The sequence below is a fragment of the Anas platyrhynchos genome, chromosome 5 (genome assembly GCF_047663525.1).
Source record: "Anas platyrhynchos isolate ZD024472 breed Pekin duck chromosome 5, IASCAAS_PekinDuck_T2T, whole genome shotgun sequence".
NCBI lineage: Eukaryota > Metazoa > Chordata > Aves > Anseriformes > Anatidae > Anas > Anas platyrhynchos.
In genome coordinates, this window is record NC_092591.1 from 61141696 (window position 1) to 61155339 (window position 13644).

At 39.0% G+C, this 13644-nt stretch overlaps 1 protein-coding gene across 22 annotated transcripts in view; it reads left to right on the forward strand.

The window, feature by feature from the left end:
* The window catches only part of SOX6 (SRY-box transcription factor 6), a 380857-nt gene that overhangs the window by 269229 nt on the left and 97984 nt on the right, over positions 1-13644 (forward strand). For 19 of the 22 annotated variants that reach the window (XM_072039305.1, XM_072039316.1, XM_021273352.4 and 16 more), the window contains one exon: positions 10582-10705. In XM_072039305.1, coding sequence (XP_071895406.1) covers positions 10582-10705 — 124 coding nt within the window. The remainder of the gene's footprint in view (positions 1-10581; positions 10706-13644) is intronic. The other 3 variants (XM_038179322.2, XM_038179324.2, XM_072039325.1) reach the window with 1 other exon arrangement.

The following is a 13644-nucleotide window of genomic DNA, read 5'->3' on the forward strand; positions in this document are numbered from 1 at the left end:
ACAGAAGTAACGCGAATGACAAAAACATTCAGATGTTGACTACTTTTCTGATTTCTATTCCTTTTAATTATAATTAACAATTAGAGCAACAATTCTGTGATTTACAAGATCTTCCTTATTGAACATCTATAGCAATAACGCTGGGAAAACTCATTTATTAAATTTCATCAGAGCAAAGGGATGGTTTAATATGCCAGTCGCTAAGCACATCTGTGCGTGCGCGCGACTCCCAGTAAAATTAATTGGAGTTGCATATGCAGATCACCGGAGAACAGAGCCTTAAATACAGCAAGCAGGGGCTGGCATGGGCCACACTCTGCTCTCGGGAGTGGGTCCTGCTCCACCGAGGTAGGGGGAGTTTTTGAGGCTCTCCTTGAGAGACCAACGTTGCCCTTATTGTATTCAGCGGCTAGTACACATTTTGCTCTTGTCGGGGAGTTTACTGGGAGTAATGTATGGCCTGGAGAAACTAGAGCTAAGAGACAGGTTTTTTTTTTATAAAGCCTTTGCATTATGAAAAAGGTTGTTTTCAATCCGAAAATGAGGATTTATAAACACTTAATTCATCAGTTCCCCATGCCTTTCATTTGAAATAAACAGCCGGCAATATTATTTTAAAATAAGGCAGAAGGTGTAACGAAAATGAAGTAATGTTTTGAGAAATATGTGATTGATGATTAAAAAACAGAGAGAGAAGGGGGGTGGGGGGGTCAGTCCAGCATTCATTAGTCAGGCAAAACTTCTATTTGAGCGTGCATTAAGGCAGGAGGACCAGACAGCGTGTCTGGAAAATTATTCTTTCCTTGAGAGTAGTCTCTCAGAAATATTCCCTTGTTTCTTAAACTGAAGGCATCCTTTGACTGACTTAGTTATTTTTTTATCTATTGATGCTAGAGGAAACAAAAGAAACTTTAAAACCTGGAAACATAAACATCATTGAACCACCCACTTAAAAAAAAAAGGGGGGGGGAAGGGAAAGGGGGAAAAAAAAAAAAAAAAAGAAATCACAGTGGATGTTTTCCAGGAGAGAACATGCTATGCTGTGTGAAGGGGGCTAGTGTAACAAGAAGTCATCTATTCTTGATTTCTTTAGACAGCTAGAGCTTTGTGCCTTGTCTAGTTTCTACATTTTAAGAGCTTGTTCTGTGTAGCAGAAATAATACAATAAATGGGTTTAACCACATTTGTCTCAGCTAGACAGTCTGCTTTGTCAAAGATTGCTGGTACAACATAAACAAATTATGTGTTTGTAGTGCTTTTCAATGAAAGCCTATCTAACAGAGCGGAGATTGTGTTTCGGCAGCTGTAGATTTAATCTCCTACCTGTCAGTTAAAACAGGCATTTCCTGAGCAGATAAGGCCTGGCTGTGGAGGGGGGACAGCCACAGCTGGACAAAGGGCCATTGTTGCCGCCCGATAATGCTATGTAGATTTGCCCGTGGTGCGTTTCATCACACGAACTCAGTTGTGGAGGAGCCGGCTCTTCACCGCGGGTTCAGCAGGCAGAAAGTGAACTGCAGCCCAGCCTCATGCTCCTGCTTCCCACCGACCGCCCGCAGCAGCTGAGGAAAACAGCCCCGACCAAGAGAGCGGAGTCACCGTAGCGGGAACTTGATCGGAGGATTCGTGGCAGCGATCAATTTGCGAGCCAAAAGCTGGCTTTAAATAACGTTGGAGTTCTGACAAATCGGGGAAAGCCAGAGAATTGGGAGACTGGCATTCCTCCTTGAATATCAGGGTAGTCTGCAGACAGGCAGCACAGCAGTGTGGATTTAGCTTTGAGGGGAAGCTGGTGCTGGAATTTTAACACCCAAACTTGGGTAGGAAAAGCCTAATGCCCACTTTAAAAATTGCTTTCCTGGTTTTCTGCCTTATTTTACCTTTTTAATGATTTTGTTCTTTCAAAATGTTTTTCTGGATGAATCATAAATGCTGTAGGAACTTGAGGAGCCAATATAACTGCCTTGAGCCAGACACAGTTGGCGTAGGAAGGAAGCAGGCTGTGTGTATGTCGCTAGGGTTTGAGAAGCTCCCTCTTGCTTACTCCCAAATCTGCAATAATTACTGTACACCTCACAGTGGCAATCACCTCAGTCACACTGTGCAAACACGCCAGTTTCTTGGAGCTGTTTCTGAGTAAAGATGGTCAGATTGTGTCAAAATCTGAGGAATCCTAGGAAGAGATGGAACAAATTAATTTTTGCATGCAATCAGTATTCTGATTTGACTTTGATCTCTAGACACAGGAGTTTTCTGCCTTAAACCAGTCCGCCACGTAATTGCCTGTGATAACCCTTTGTGTTTCTATCTAGACACTCCATAAACATCCTGTGATTTCGGGAAGTTATCTGGGTTACTATTCTGCATGAAACCTTCTTCAGAAACAAGAACATTTTCACTAGATGTGACTATCTCCTTTGACGTGGCTTCTTGGATATTATCAATTTAGGGTTGATCAGAAATAGCAACACTGGCTATTTGGAGGGAAACAACAAGGGAGAATAAATTCACAAAGGAATAAATACCTGAAGAAATCAGCCACAGGACTGGGTGGGGTGGGAAAGGCGTCTCCTCTTCGCAGCTGTGACTCACCTCCATTTTTGTATCCTGCCAGCACAAAAGCATTCAGCAAAACCCAGTGCTGCTGGCATGTACCTGCTCCAAAGCTGCCTCATTCTGAATTTTCAGCAGAGCATGTCCCTCGTTAGCCATAGCTTTGCACTTTGGGTGGCTCTTTATACAATTGAGCAAGAAGGTGTAGAGGTTACAAGCAGCAGATTATAGTAGAATTGTTTTATATCCATTCTGCATTGTCACTCCTGTGGTGGAAAAAGAAATCAGGGACATTTTGAGTAAGTGTCTTCCTGTGTACACTGCAGACATGATACGGTCTTTGAGCTTGAATTAATTAATATTTGTAAAGAATTCAATAGCTGTATTTGCTTTGCAACGTAGTCACAATACAATGTAGTTACAAACCTTGGGATGTTGGTGAGAACAGAAAACTTTAAAAGCAGTGTGCTGATCAGGCTGAAATTCTTCCCAGTAATGAAGTAAATGGCAGAACACCTATTAGCATCAGTGGCTCCTGGATTTATCGTAATTGAAAAAAAAAATCTCTTCTTTTGTTTTACCTTTTATTTATTTATTTATTTATTTATTTATTTCCTTTTAGCCTCTATAAGGAAAAAGCTGTTTTGATCAGAGGCATTGAAAGATGTTTCTGTTTTCCTTCCCACTTCTCCTGGAGCTATTTTTTAAAGCAAAAGACAATCCTTCCTTTAGCAGTCATCAGTGCTGATTTGATGATTTGTTGCACTGTACATTGCAAGCCCTACGTAGGGAATTAGTTTCATGTTAATAATTAGTGATGGCTACTACTCAAAAAAAGAACTCTTGAAAGGTTGTGGGGGAAAACTGCTTGAAAGCACCAATATGAAATGCAAATTTTAAAGCATCCCTTGCTCTAATTTTTTCCGTCAACAGAAAATTTCAATGTACTCCAAAAATCTTGCATGTTTTGATATCACCATAAAAACACAAGCTAATAGGGAATTTCTGACATAATTTATGTTTAGATTTGAGCTCAGGTAATGGAGCTTCTGTATATAAAATATCAACAAGTATCATTAGGCTGCAATATTTTTCATATTTTGGCAAGAATAAGATGAGGTGCAAATAATAAACATACATCTTCACTAGTCTTTGGAAATATCTGAAATAATTGACTTGCTCAGTCTTCTGTGATGGCTTGGTGACCACTAACCGTGACAATTTGCATAATAGTCAACTCTTCACTTCTGTAGAGATAACTGTTTGTATCTGATTAAAATTAGGACTATTTTAGTTCTCTTGACTTTTCCAGAAGTTGCAGAAATAGAGATTTGCTGTTATGCTTTAACCAAACAAATGCACACATGGGGATAACAATATGCTGAGTTTATGCAGATTTTACAACACAAATCTGAATAAAATACCCACTAATAGACCCTTAAGGAGTAATAAACACACATGAATTTTCCTTAGTTGCACTTTAAAGTGATTTTAACATACTACTAGACCTTAACAATAATATTTAATTGACAAGATTATGCATTTGTATGGATTGAAAAGGTGGTAGATCTCTAATTCCAAATGAACTATAAATTCACTTTTGCATAACGTTTTATTTATTTCTGTACAGCAGAAATGTTCTCCATCCCTCCTAGTGAGAGTTTCTTAAAATACAGACAATTTAAATAGATTTAATTACCATTTATCATACTCTTAACTTCATGAGATCATCTTTAGTTGAATTCTCTATTTCCAGGTAGTCAAGGAGCTAGATAAAAACAGGGAAATATAATGAGAAGCTAATAGAAATGTAACAAGATCTAGTGTTGTAAACTGTTTTGTTTTCTGTGTGGTTGCTAGTATTTTTCTGGTGCTTTCTTCTTTATTTCCTAAGTAGGTGGAATTTATGTTTAGTTCATTTAAAGTTTCAAAGTAGTGAGGAAGAAGTAATAAAAACTAAGGATGCTCTATTTCGCTCTACGATCATGGCTGCAATTTTCACATTAATGTTGTGGCCACTGCAGTGGACTTAAATCTCCAAATCGTGCTGAACCATTGGACAAATGGAAAAAGGATAGGGAGAAAGAAAGGACATGGCAGTTAGAATCCATTTACAAATTCTGCAGTGGGCTACATATTTTTCATACTGTTTCCCATATGAAATGTTCTCACTTTGCAAGTCTATGGTATCTTTTTTACAGTTTATTTGCCAGCACTCCCCCTGGGATCTCATTGGCAGACATTTTCTTTGTGGCTCATGTACTTTCACTGAGAGGAAATATTTTTCAATTAGACTGTAGATAATTAGATGGCAGATAAATTAGAACGTAATATACCTCCCTGTATAGATACAGCTCTAGTGATTCTATATTGCTTGCAGGAGCAGAAAGTAGCCAGTGTATAATTTTCAGTGTGGGAGCTCTGTCAGTGCCATTTTCGGTGTGTTAGCTGTGATGCAGTGCCTGCATGGTCACTTTTGGTCTGCTGGAGCCCATCTTCCTTAGATGCTCACTCCTTCTTTTGCAGCCACAGACGATTCCCTGGGATGACTTGTGCTAGACAGGATTTCTCACTTGAGCGTTTGGAAGCACTCTCACATATTATTTTAACATTAGAGAATGTTAGGCATTGATGGTGCATTAATTCAAAGCCTTGATAGTTCATCAGTTACATTTCTGAGGTCAGAACAAAAGGCCCAGCCACCACAGGCACACAAAGTAGCCAAAGCCTTTACAAGTGGTCAGTTAACCCAGCCTGACAGTCACTTGGCTTCGCTGGAATGGCACAAACGAAACAACCAGACCATTCAATTTTAACCAGAGACCTTTTCAGTTGTTCAGTACAATTCTTCTGCAGTCTGCTAAATAGACCATTTTCAGGGATCAAAAAAGGCTCAGTCATAGCATGATTTCATTAGAATATTGTCAGAGATGGAGAGGAGATTTGGGCATAAACCTGCAAAAGGTCTTAGTGCATTACTGCTTTTTAGCATTAAGTGGTCCCACGGACTATGATGGACATACGTGAGTTCTGCCAGGAAATGCCCCTACTTCTTTGTGCAACGTGGTGCTTGCTTTCTTGCTCTGTTGCCAAAATGATCTAATTAAAATAATATCAATTAAATATATATTTTTTAATTTTTTCTCAGACAAAGAACAAGTAAAAAGCACTTGTTTTAAATAAAATGCCAATGGTGGCATACAAACAATAGTGTCATATATCATATTCAGACTATTTAAAATGCAGAAGAGGTACATACATATACTATGCAAAATATTTAAAAACTTGTATTAGTATTGTGGGCACAAACACTGCTGTCAGTACCAGTAAGATTTTTAAAATAAATAAACCTACAATGTAACATATTGACTTATCAGATATAACCGTTATTTTCCATCTTATAAACGCATATTTTGAGCATTCTGGAAATACACATTTTTACTTAATATGCTGCTGCCTGGCAAACTCTTCTGTTACACTGAAGTATTTAAAGGAGGGAGCAGAACATTTCAAACGCCTTTTTACTAATGGAAATTAAAAGCTTGATGATTCCACAGACAGGATAAAGTTGTAGTCTGGCTGTACCAATTAGTCAAGAAGTTCAAAAATCTTACATAGAAATTTAAGTTTAAACTATGAAAAATTTGAACCCGCCTGTGAATGCATTAGGTTCTCACAGAGTCTACAACATCACAGTATTTACTTAGTTTGGGAACGAAAGGTACTAAACATTTTAGACTAAATTTAAAAAAAAAAAAAGGCACCTCAGTTCAGTGATTTCAAAGAGTGGTTTCTCAGCTACCCTGTGGTGGTGTAGTCCTTTGGATTCAGTAGAGATCTCAAGATTCTCTAAGTTGAGAATTAGGGTCCAGAACTTTTGTTGGCGACAGAAGTCAGGGACAGTGGTTTTAAATAGCGGTATCGGATTATTCTAGGCAATTAGGGTGTATTTGGCCTATCACACTTCAATAGAAAAATCTTTTAGCAATGGATAAAATATTATAAAATCTGTGCTTTCTCTCAGTGCCACCTACTTCTCCCCTTTACTGAAGCAAACCATGCAAGAGAGGCAATTGTCAAGCGCAATCCTGAAAGGCTAGTGAAGAATTCAGCCACCCCTATAGGGTGGGATTTCATTCTGCTCCTGAGGCCTGGGATCATCACAGCTACACAGAAATGTGTGAGCTGCCTTTTTGCTTGCGCTGTCGCCATCCTTTTCTCTGAGTGCCTTTGCTTCACTAGCCAGAGTGTTAGTTGTTTTGGAGGTAGTTTTTCTTTTTTAAAGACAGAACCCTTCCCGTTCCTTAGTCACACCAGACGTGCCGTGTTCCCTGTCCAGAAGAGGCAGATCATTTTCATTCAGGGCATTACAGAGGCATGCCATATCACACTGGCTTCCATTTTGCATGCACAGCACTAAACGTTGGTGACTTTCTAACAAGGGGGATTGTCCAGCTGGCTTTGGAGATTAGCATTCACAACACTGCAGATTTGCCCAGTTTATCAAATGGGCCACTAGCTTGTATTATTTCAGGGAGAATCAAATTGGAAGTTGCTTCTTGAACTAATCAGGGCTGATTTGCTCTAAAGTTGCTTCCTGACTTAGATCTCAGGCAAGGAAGTGCTGTAATCAGTTCCCAAGGGCAGTCAGAGTTGTGATGGGATATTAAAGGAATGGTGCACTACCTTTTAAGAGTTCCCTAATCTTGGTGGCTTCTCATGTTTAGCACAGTTAAACCTGAGCTTGTTGCATATAAAGAGAAGTTAATCTTATGAAGTATCTTTATATAAGAGTTTTTATTTGTGGCGGCAGAACTGAATTTTGGAAGGAATAACCTCAGTATTCCTTTGGGGTTTGTTACAGTTCAGTTAAAGATATAGATGGGCAGAATTGTTCAAAACCAAACATTTATTACCCATCACAAAAAAAAATATATAAATAATCTTCATGAAAGAGAAAATGAGTCCCCCTGAGTGTCACTGTTTGCATATTAGCCCATAGTACAGGCTCTGCCAAGTTACTCTCTGACTGACTGCTGCAGATGCTCTTTCTCAAGTATTCTGAGTGAGATCTTTAGTGCAAGTCTTCAGGGACAAACAATAGCACCTGTTCCTCACAAGATAGCAGCCCAGTTAGTCCATTCATGTATCTTTAATGAAGCTCTGGGGCAGATGGCAAAAAATGGCATCATCAACAACTTAGCACAGAGGAGACAAAAGGGGAAAGCGCCGATCCAACAATACACTATTTTTATGAATGTGAGGAGACAGAGTCGAAGTGTTTCTCGGGCATCTGCTACCGTCTTGGTTTTCAGAAAGACCTGAGGAACAACTGAACAACTCAGCAATTAAAATTTCTGGGCATGTAGCCGATTTTATGAAGTCCGCCAATCAATCCCTCCTCCCAGCTTCTCCCCCCCTCAGTAAAATCAAAATAGAAGAAGAAGAAAATAATAATAAAGAACAGGGAAAAAAATGTAAAAAAGAAAAAAAAAAAGGTGTCTATCATTGGTATTCATTCTTTATCTTTAACAATACACTTATCAGTGATGCTTATACATTCGCTTGCCTTTTAATGCTTGCTTGTGCTTCTCAGTTGACCTGAGCTGAAAATTGACATCTATGTATAAAATAATTTTGGCTGAAACCAGCATTGACCCAGGAATAGTATTTCATATGTGCCAGTGGGAAGACCAGTGGGAGGGAAGGGCTGCCGTTCAGTGTGGGCTTGTTTCAGTCTGTATAGCTCGGCGAAGTGTAAGCTAAAACTTGCACCCTAAGTATAAGCTGCATTTAGTCAGAGGTATGGTGATATATATAGGCTGGGGGTCTGATCCTGCATTCAGAGCAGTACTTGGAGGAAGAATAGCAGACAGGCAGAACATGCAGTGGGAATTCTCCACACCTACAGAATTCATTTGAGTGTCTTAGTAGGATATGGCTTTTGGATCTGGTGGAGGGGATCCAGCTCCACAGGATTGCCTGGGGAAGAGGCCAATGAGATGACCGTTGTAGGGTTTGGCCCTAACTGCATGTTTCAGATGACTTTTATGATACTGTGGTGCCAAGTGTTGCTGTGGGTATGTTTGCACCATCGCTCTAACCACGGTACGCGGTCTGATCTCTCCTATGCCTTGGTGTCTCGTAGCCAACCCTCGGCAAACGCCGGCTGCGTGTGGTGACTGAAACCTTGGGCCCATTTGATTAGACTGCAATTGGAAACTACTGGAAATGACTGTCAATTGTATTGTTTTGAATTCCTACAGTATCTTGTAGTTGTTTCTTTCAGACAAAGCCTATGTTTTCATTTGCTATCCTTCTGTAGAGCCAGGGTAAAGTAATATTGTGCAGCAAAACTAGCACCATTTTATCAGAGGTAAATGCCTGTGCTGGGCACATGGGGATCAACTCCAATCTAACCAAGTTTAACTCATAACCTAAAATGCATAGCCAGGCTTACCTCAGCTAAAATGAAAGAAATAGCTGCTCAAAGCGAGTTTCTTTCACGCCCCAGTGCCATAGCAGTAATTGCACAAAGACCTTTTTATTATAAGTTGATTTTCCTGAGAAATGGATTCAAAAAAATACTGTAAAGTGTTTATTTTTTGCTTGACCTTTATTAACCTACATCTTAGGGCTTTCCCAAGAGAAGAGTTGTTGGTAAATTAGCCCTCATAGACACACACAGTAGCATTTCTGCACTGCATCAATGGTTGTGAAAGTAATGGGGATGTGACAAGAAAATTTGGCACTATTTAAACAATGTCATAGGTCACCATATGGGATTTGACCAAAAAAAGTTTTTTAGGAATTAAAAAGAAAAAAAAAATTGCTTGAAGTGTACTTTAACTTTTTAATAGTATTTAATGCCACCGATTTATGGTAGGATGAGGGCAAACTTTTTTTTTTTCTGTCCCAAAACCAATTTCTTCCTAAGTTTACTAGCTTTGATATATAAACCATTATATGTTTACTTAACTACTAATCAGACAAATCATAGTCAAATGCTTGCATACTTGTGGGGTTCAGGAATGAAGGATAAGAACTCTTTGTGACCCTAGCCACTGTCTCTGAAACACGTGTAGCATAAATTAAGGTACTAGGAAATTAGAACGTGGATTTAACAGACATATTTCCCATTTTCTATATGTCGAATGCAAATCCTAATACCAAGTGAAGTATTTTCTGCTTTTGCATGTTTGTGCTCTTTGATACATTTATCAAGGTCAAATTAAATTTGATATAGTAGGATTTATTCTGCAATGCTCTCTGAATACAGCTCCATAATTACCAGGCTGCATGATAGTGCATAAAGCTATAAAAGTGCTTAGACAGATGAGCAATTTATAGGTTATAGCGAGGTGTGTATGGCAAAGGATGTTAGTTTAATTGGGAGCCAAGATGTTGGAGCCTTAAATCTTAAGAGCTGGGGTGTTGTCTAGGAGACTTTTTAACACTGCGGTGAGATTTTGAAATACCATACCTGAGTTGTTGGTAATACATATGAACAATACGATGTTGTAAGATCTCAGAATTAAAATTACCCTAAGGATACTAAAATTTGAACATCAAAGTAGTTACTGCAGTGTTAGGTTACTTCTAAAATGCTTGTCACTCTGCTGTCTGTGGCCAGAAATGAGAAAACTTGTGAAAATTTAATAGAAATGCATGGAAATAGATTTAATATAAATGCATCTTCTTTTTTATAAAAAATAAAAATAAAAATGTGGTATATTCGAAAGGTTTTGTACATTTTTACCTTGTGCCAGGGCTGGGAATATTAATTAAAAAAAAAAAAAAAAGGCAAGAAGTAGGAAAATGTGCAGTTCACTGAGGCTGCTACACCTTTGACACTGAGGGAAAACAATGTTAGTGAGGGCTTTGATGTGATAATGTGAAATTGGCAGGGATTACATTAAGGAGAAGGTTCCGTGGGACTTTGTGAACACAAGAACACTATCAGTACTGGAGAAATACCTGTCAAGACAAATTTGTGCTATTTCTGATCAGAGGCTCTCTTCTGTTTAGCAGGTTCAGGGTCACATGCCTCCGCTCATGATCCCAATTTTTCCACACGACCAGCGGACACTGGCAGCGGCTGCTGCAGCCCAGCAAGGATTCCTCTTCCCCCCTGGAATAACTTACAAGCCAGGTAAGCTGACAGGGATGTGAAGCTATTTAACATTTAAAGATATTAACTGCAGCTTCTTATGTGATCTGTCTCATGTAGATGATGCTACGCAGCTGGCGTAGCTGGTTGGAAATAGTGTGAAGTCTTGCAACTGCTTAGAAGCACTTCTGGTTTGATGGAGTCGGATGGAATATTGGTTATTGAAACATTGTCACATTTTTTTACTTTTATTTCCCACAAAATCATTTGCTTCAAATATTGGCCTGCTCATCTACTAATTTGCATCTGGTCTGCCCTGTGCCATTATACAAAAGCTACGTATCTGTAATTAATTGTGTTATCTTCAGTATACTTGTCTTGTGCCAAAATTCTTACTCTTAATTAGTGATAAAAGTCAGAGCAAGTATAATTTAATTATCAGGCTTCAAATGGGCAACTTTTTGTTTGATTTCAATCTGAATAATAAAAGGTTTCAGTAGTTCAATCCCAGTCATCATTCAGGCTTGTAACAGGTCACATAACCTTGCAGTGAAATATGTTTTGAGATGATTTAGCAAATGTTATGATTTCTTTCTTTTTTCCTCAGAGTTTACAGGACTCCTGGGGAATTCAATTAGGGATATAATGGTTTGAAGCTACTTTCAGAGTCTCCTTGTAAACAGGGCTTTAAATGTTTAAAGACACGTTGCCAAAGGAATTCAATGTAGGAAGATAGTTAAGTAAATAAAAGTCAACCTTATTTTCATTTGTACATTCTTTGTAAGTGACCTCAATCCAGAAGCAGCCACCTTATTTTGCTCATTAATAGTATTCCCTGTCAAGCTGCCTTTAGCATATTAACCTGATAACTAATAACTACAAAACATAAATACCAGTTTCTCTTTTTTTTTTTTGACATTAAATATGAAATGTACAAAGTAAAGCATTGATCCTGCTCCCCCTGATGTTCGTGGTGTTTGTGCAGTTGACTGCAGCAGGAGCAGGGTCATATTCAAAGTAAAGCTTCATAATAGATGATATAAACAGTGAACTAATTAAAAGGCAGGTTGAACATAAAATCTCTTCTAGCAAGTTTACTTAATGTTGGATGAAGTGAGGCCAAGCAGGATTTCAGCAAGCCTTTCTGTTTGTCCAACTCCCTTCTGCGTCTTTAGTCTTGAGACATTCCTCTTCGAACACCAAGTATTTTTAAAACAGAGAATCTTTTAATTATCTTATTTTCAGTTTTAGAACCCGCAAAGTTCTTTTTCAATTTGCCAAACGGGCACTGTATGCAGGAACCAGATAATGGAGCTCTGAAAGGCAGCTGGCTCTAGGAGGCACAGGCTGATGGTTATTCACACGTATCACCACCTCACTACTGTTGGGGACCAAAATGAAGAATATTTTCTCTCCAAAGACACGATAAGAATTGCCACTTGTGGAAATTGTCTTCGACGCCCTTGTTAATACCTTTCGTCTGGGAGATGAGAAAAAGCCTGTGATTTAGTTTCCTTGCTTCTCCCATTTCAGTTGGAGATGCTTTCTGAATAGGGACTATTAAGCTGTTGGTTGTGCATCTCCCTGGAAGGTGATATGTGAAATCACATCATGTTGCTTTTGGCTCTGTAGGTTACTTAGTATGATAATGACTCAGGAGGAAGAATACTAGCATGAGTTTTTGCACAAGAACAGATTTCTGCAGTTATCACAAGGTGTTCCTTGCAGGACCTTTCCTAACACTTTATCAAGCTTATATTGCTTTAACTGTGATCCTGTCGACCTCATAGCAGAAGGTGATAAAGCTTTAGGCCAACTTTTTACTTGCTGGATTGAAGAAAAAGCAATATGTAACAAATTTTAAAAGATTGAAATAGAGGCAGAAGTCAAGACCTAGCATCTCAGAACAGACCTAATAGGAACACAGCTAAGAAGCTTGCTAGTGTGTTAGTGGTTTTATCCAGCTGATGCTAGTAAAGGCCAGAAGTCTCAATGATCTGACTATACTTAGTGGCTGGCAAGAAATGAGAATATTTACTATATTTATTAAATTGTACAGCATGTGTGGCAGAGGTAGCTAGGCAGGTTAGTAGCTTCTGGTGGAGGAAGATCATGATTTAAAAAAAACGTAACTACAGTTGCTATTGATTAATTCCTATTTTTGGCACTCTCAGCACAGTAGTTAAGGAATTAATGAAACTGGAGATTAAGTTACACTCTTTCATAGAGAGGGTTCTTCAAAGTCATTTCTGAGGAATATTTATGAACTTGACTGCTACTACCTGTACTCTTCTACCTTTGTGAGAAATGAAAGTTTCACCTCTAGAACTGTCAGTTTGGAACTCACTCATACTTCTGAGGAAAGATGGGAGATGCATTAACCCTTCTGAGACTTAGAGGGTTTTTTTTGTTTGCCTGCTTGGTTTCTATTTCATTTTACTCTAGTTTGATGTAGGCAAGACTGAGTTTTGACAGTACCAGTTTTCCTTGACATTCAGAAAATACAGTGAGAGGGATTTCACTAATAGGAGCTGTGGGAACTGGGGTCTTTTGAAACTCTGTGCCACTTAGGAAACGTCAAATGATTGCATGCACGGAGCCATTTACTCGCTTAGCCTGCAAAATGGGCTAAATAGAAGCCATTTCTGATTTGGAAGCAGCATGTTGGTGTTAGTGTGCCAGGGCAGCCAGGATAAGGAGTCTTGGTGTATGGGTGGGGTTGTGATTATCGCAATCACTGAAGGCATAACTGCAGATATATGCTCATGGGCCAAGTGGGAACCACGTGCATGGCTGGTTAGTTCAATGTCAAGAAGGCAGCTTGAGTACCGTTGCAAATCTGCATTTAAACTCCTCCTTGAAGTAAGACAATGCTATTCCTGTAACTAACAATGGTGGGTTACGCCCTCAACAGAAAGATCTCTAGAAGAGAAAGAGAATTTAGCAGGCTCTGAGGCCCTTCCAGAACATACCTTAGTGGA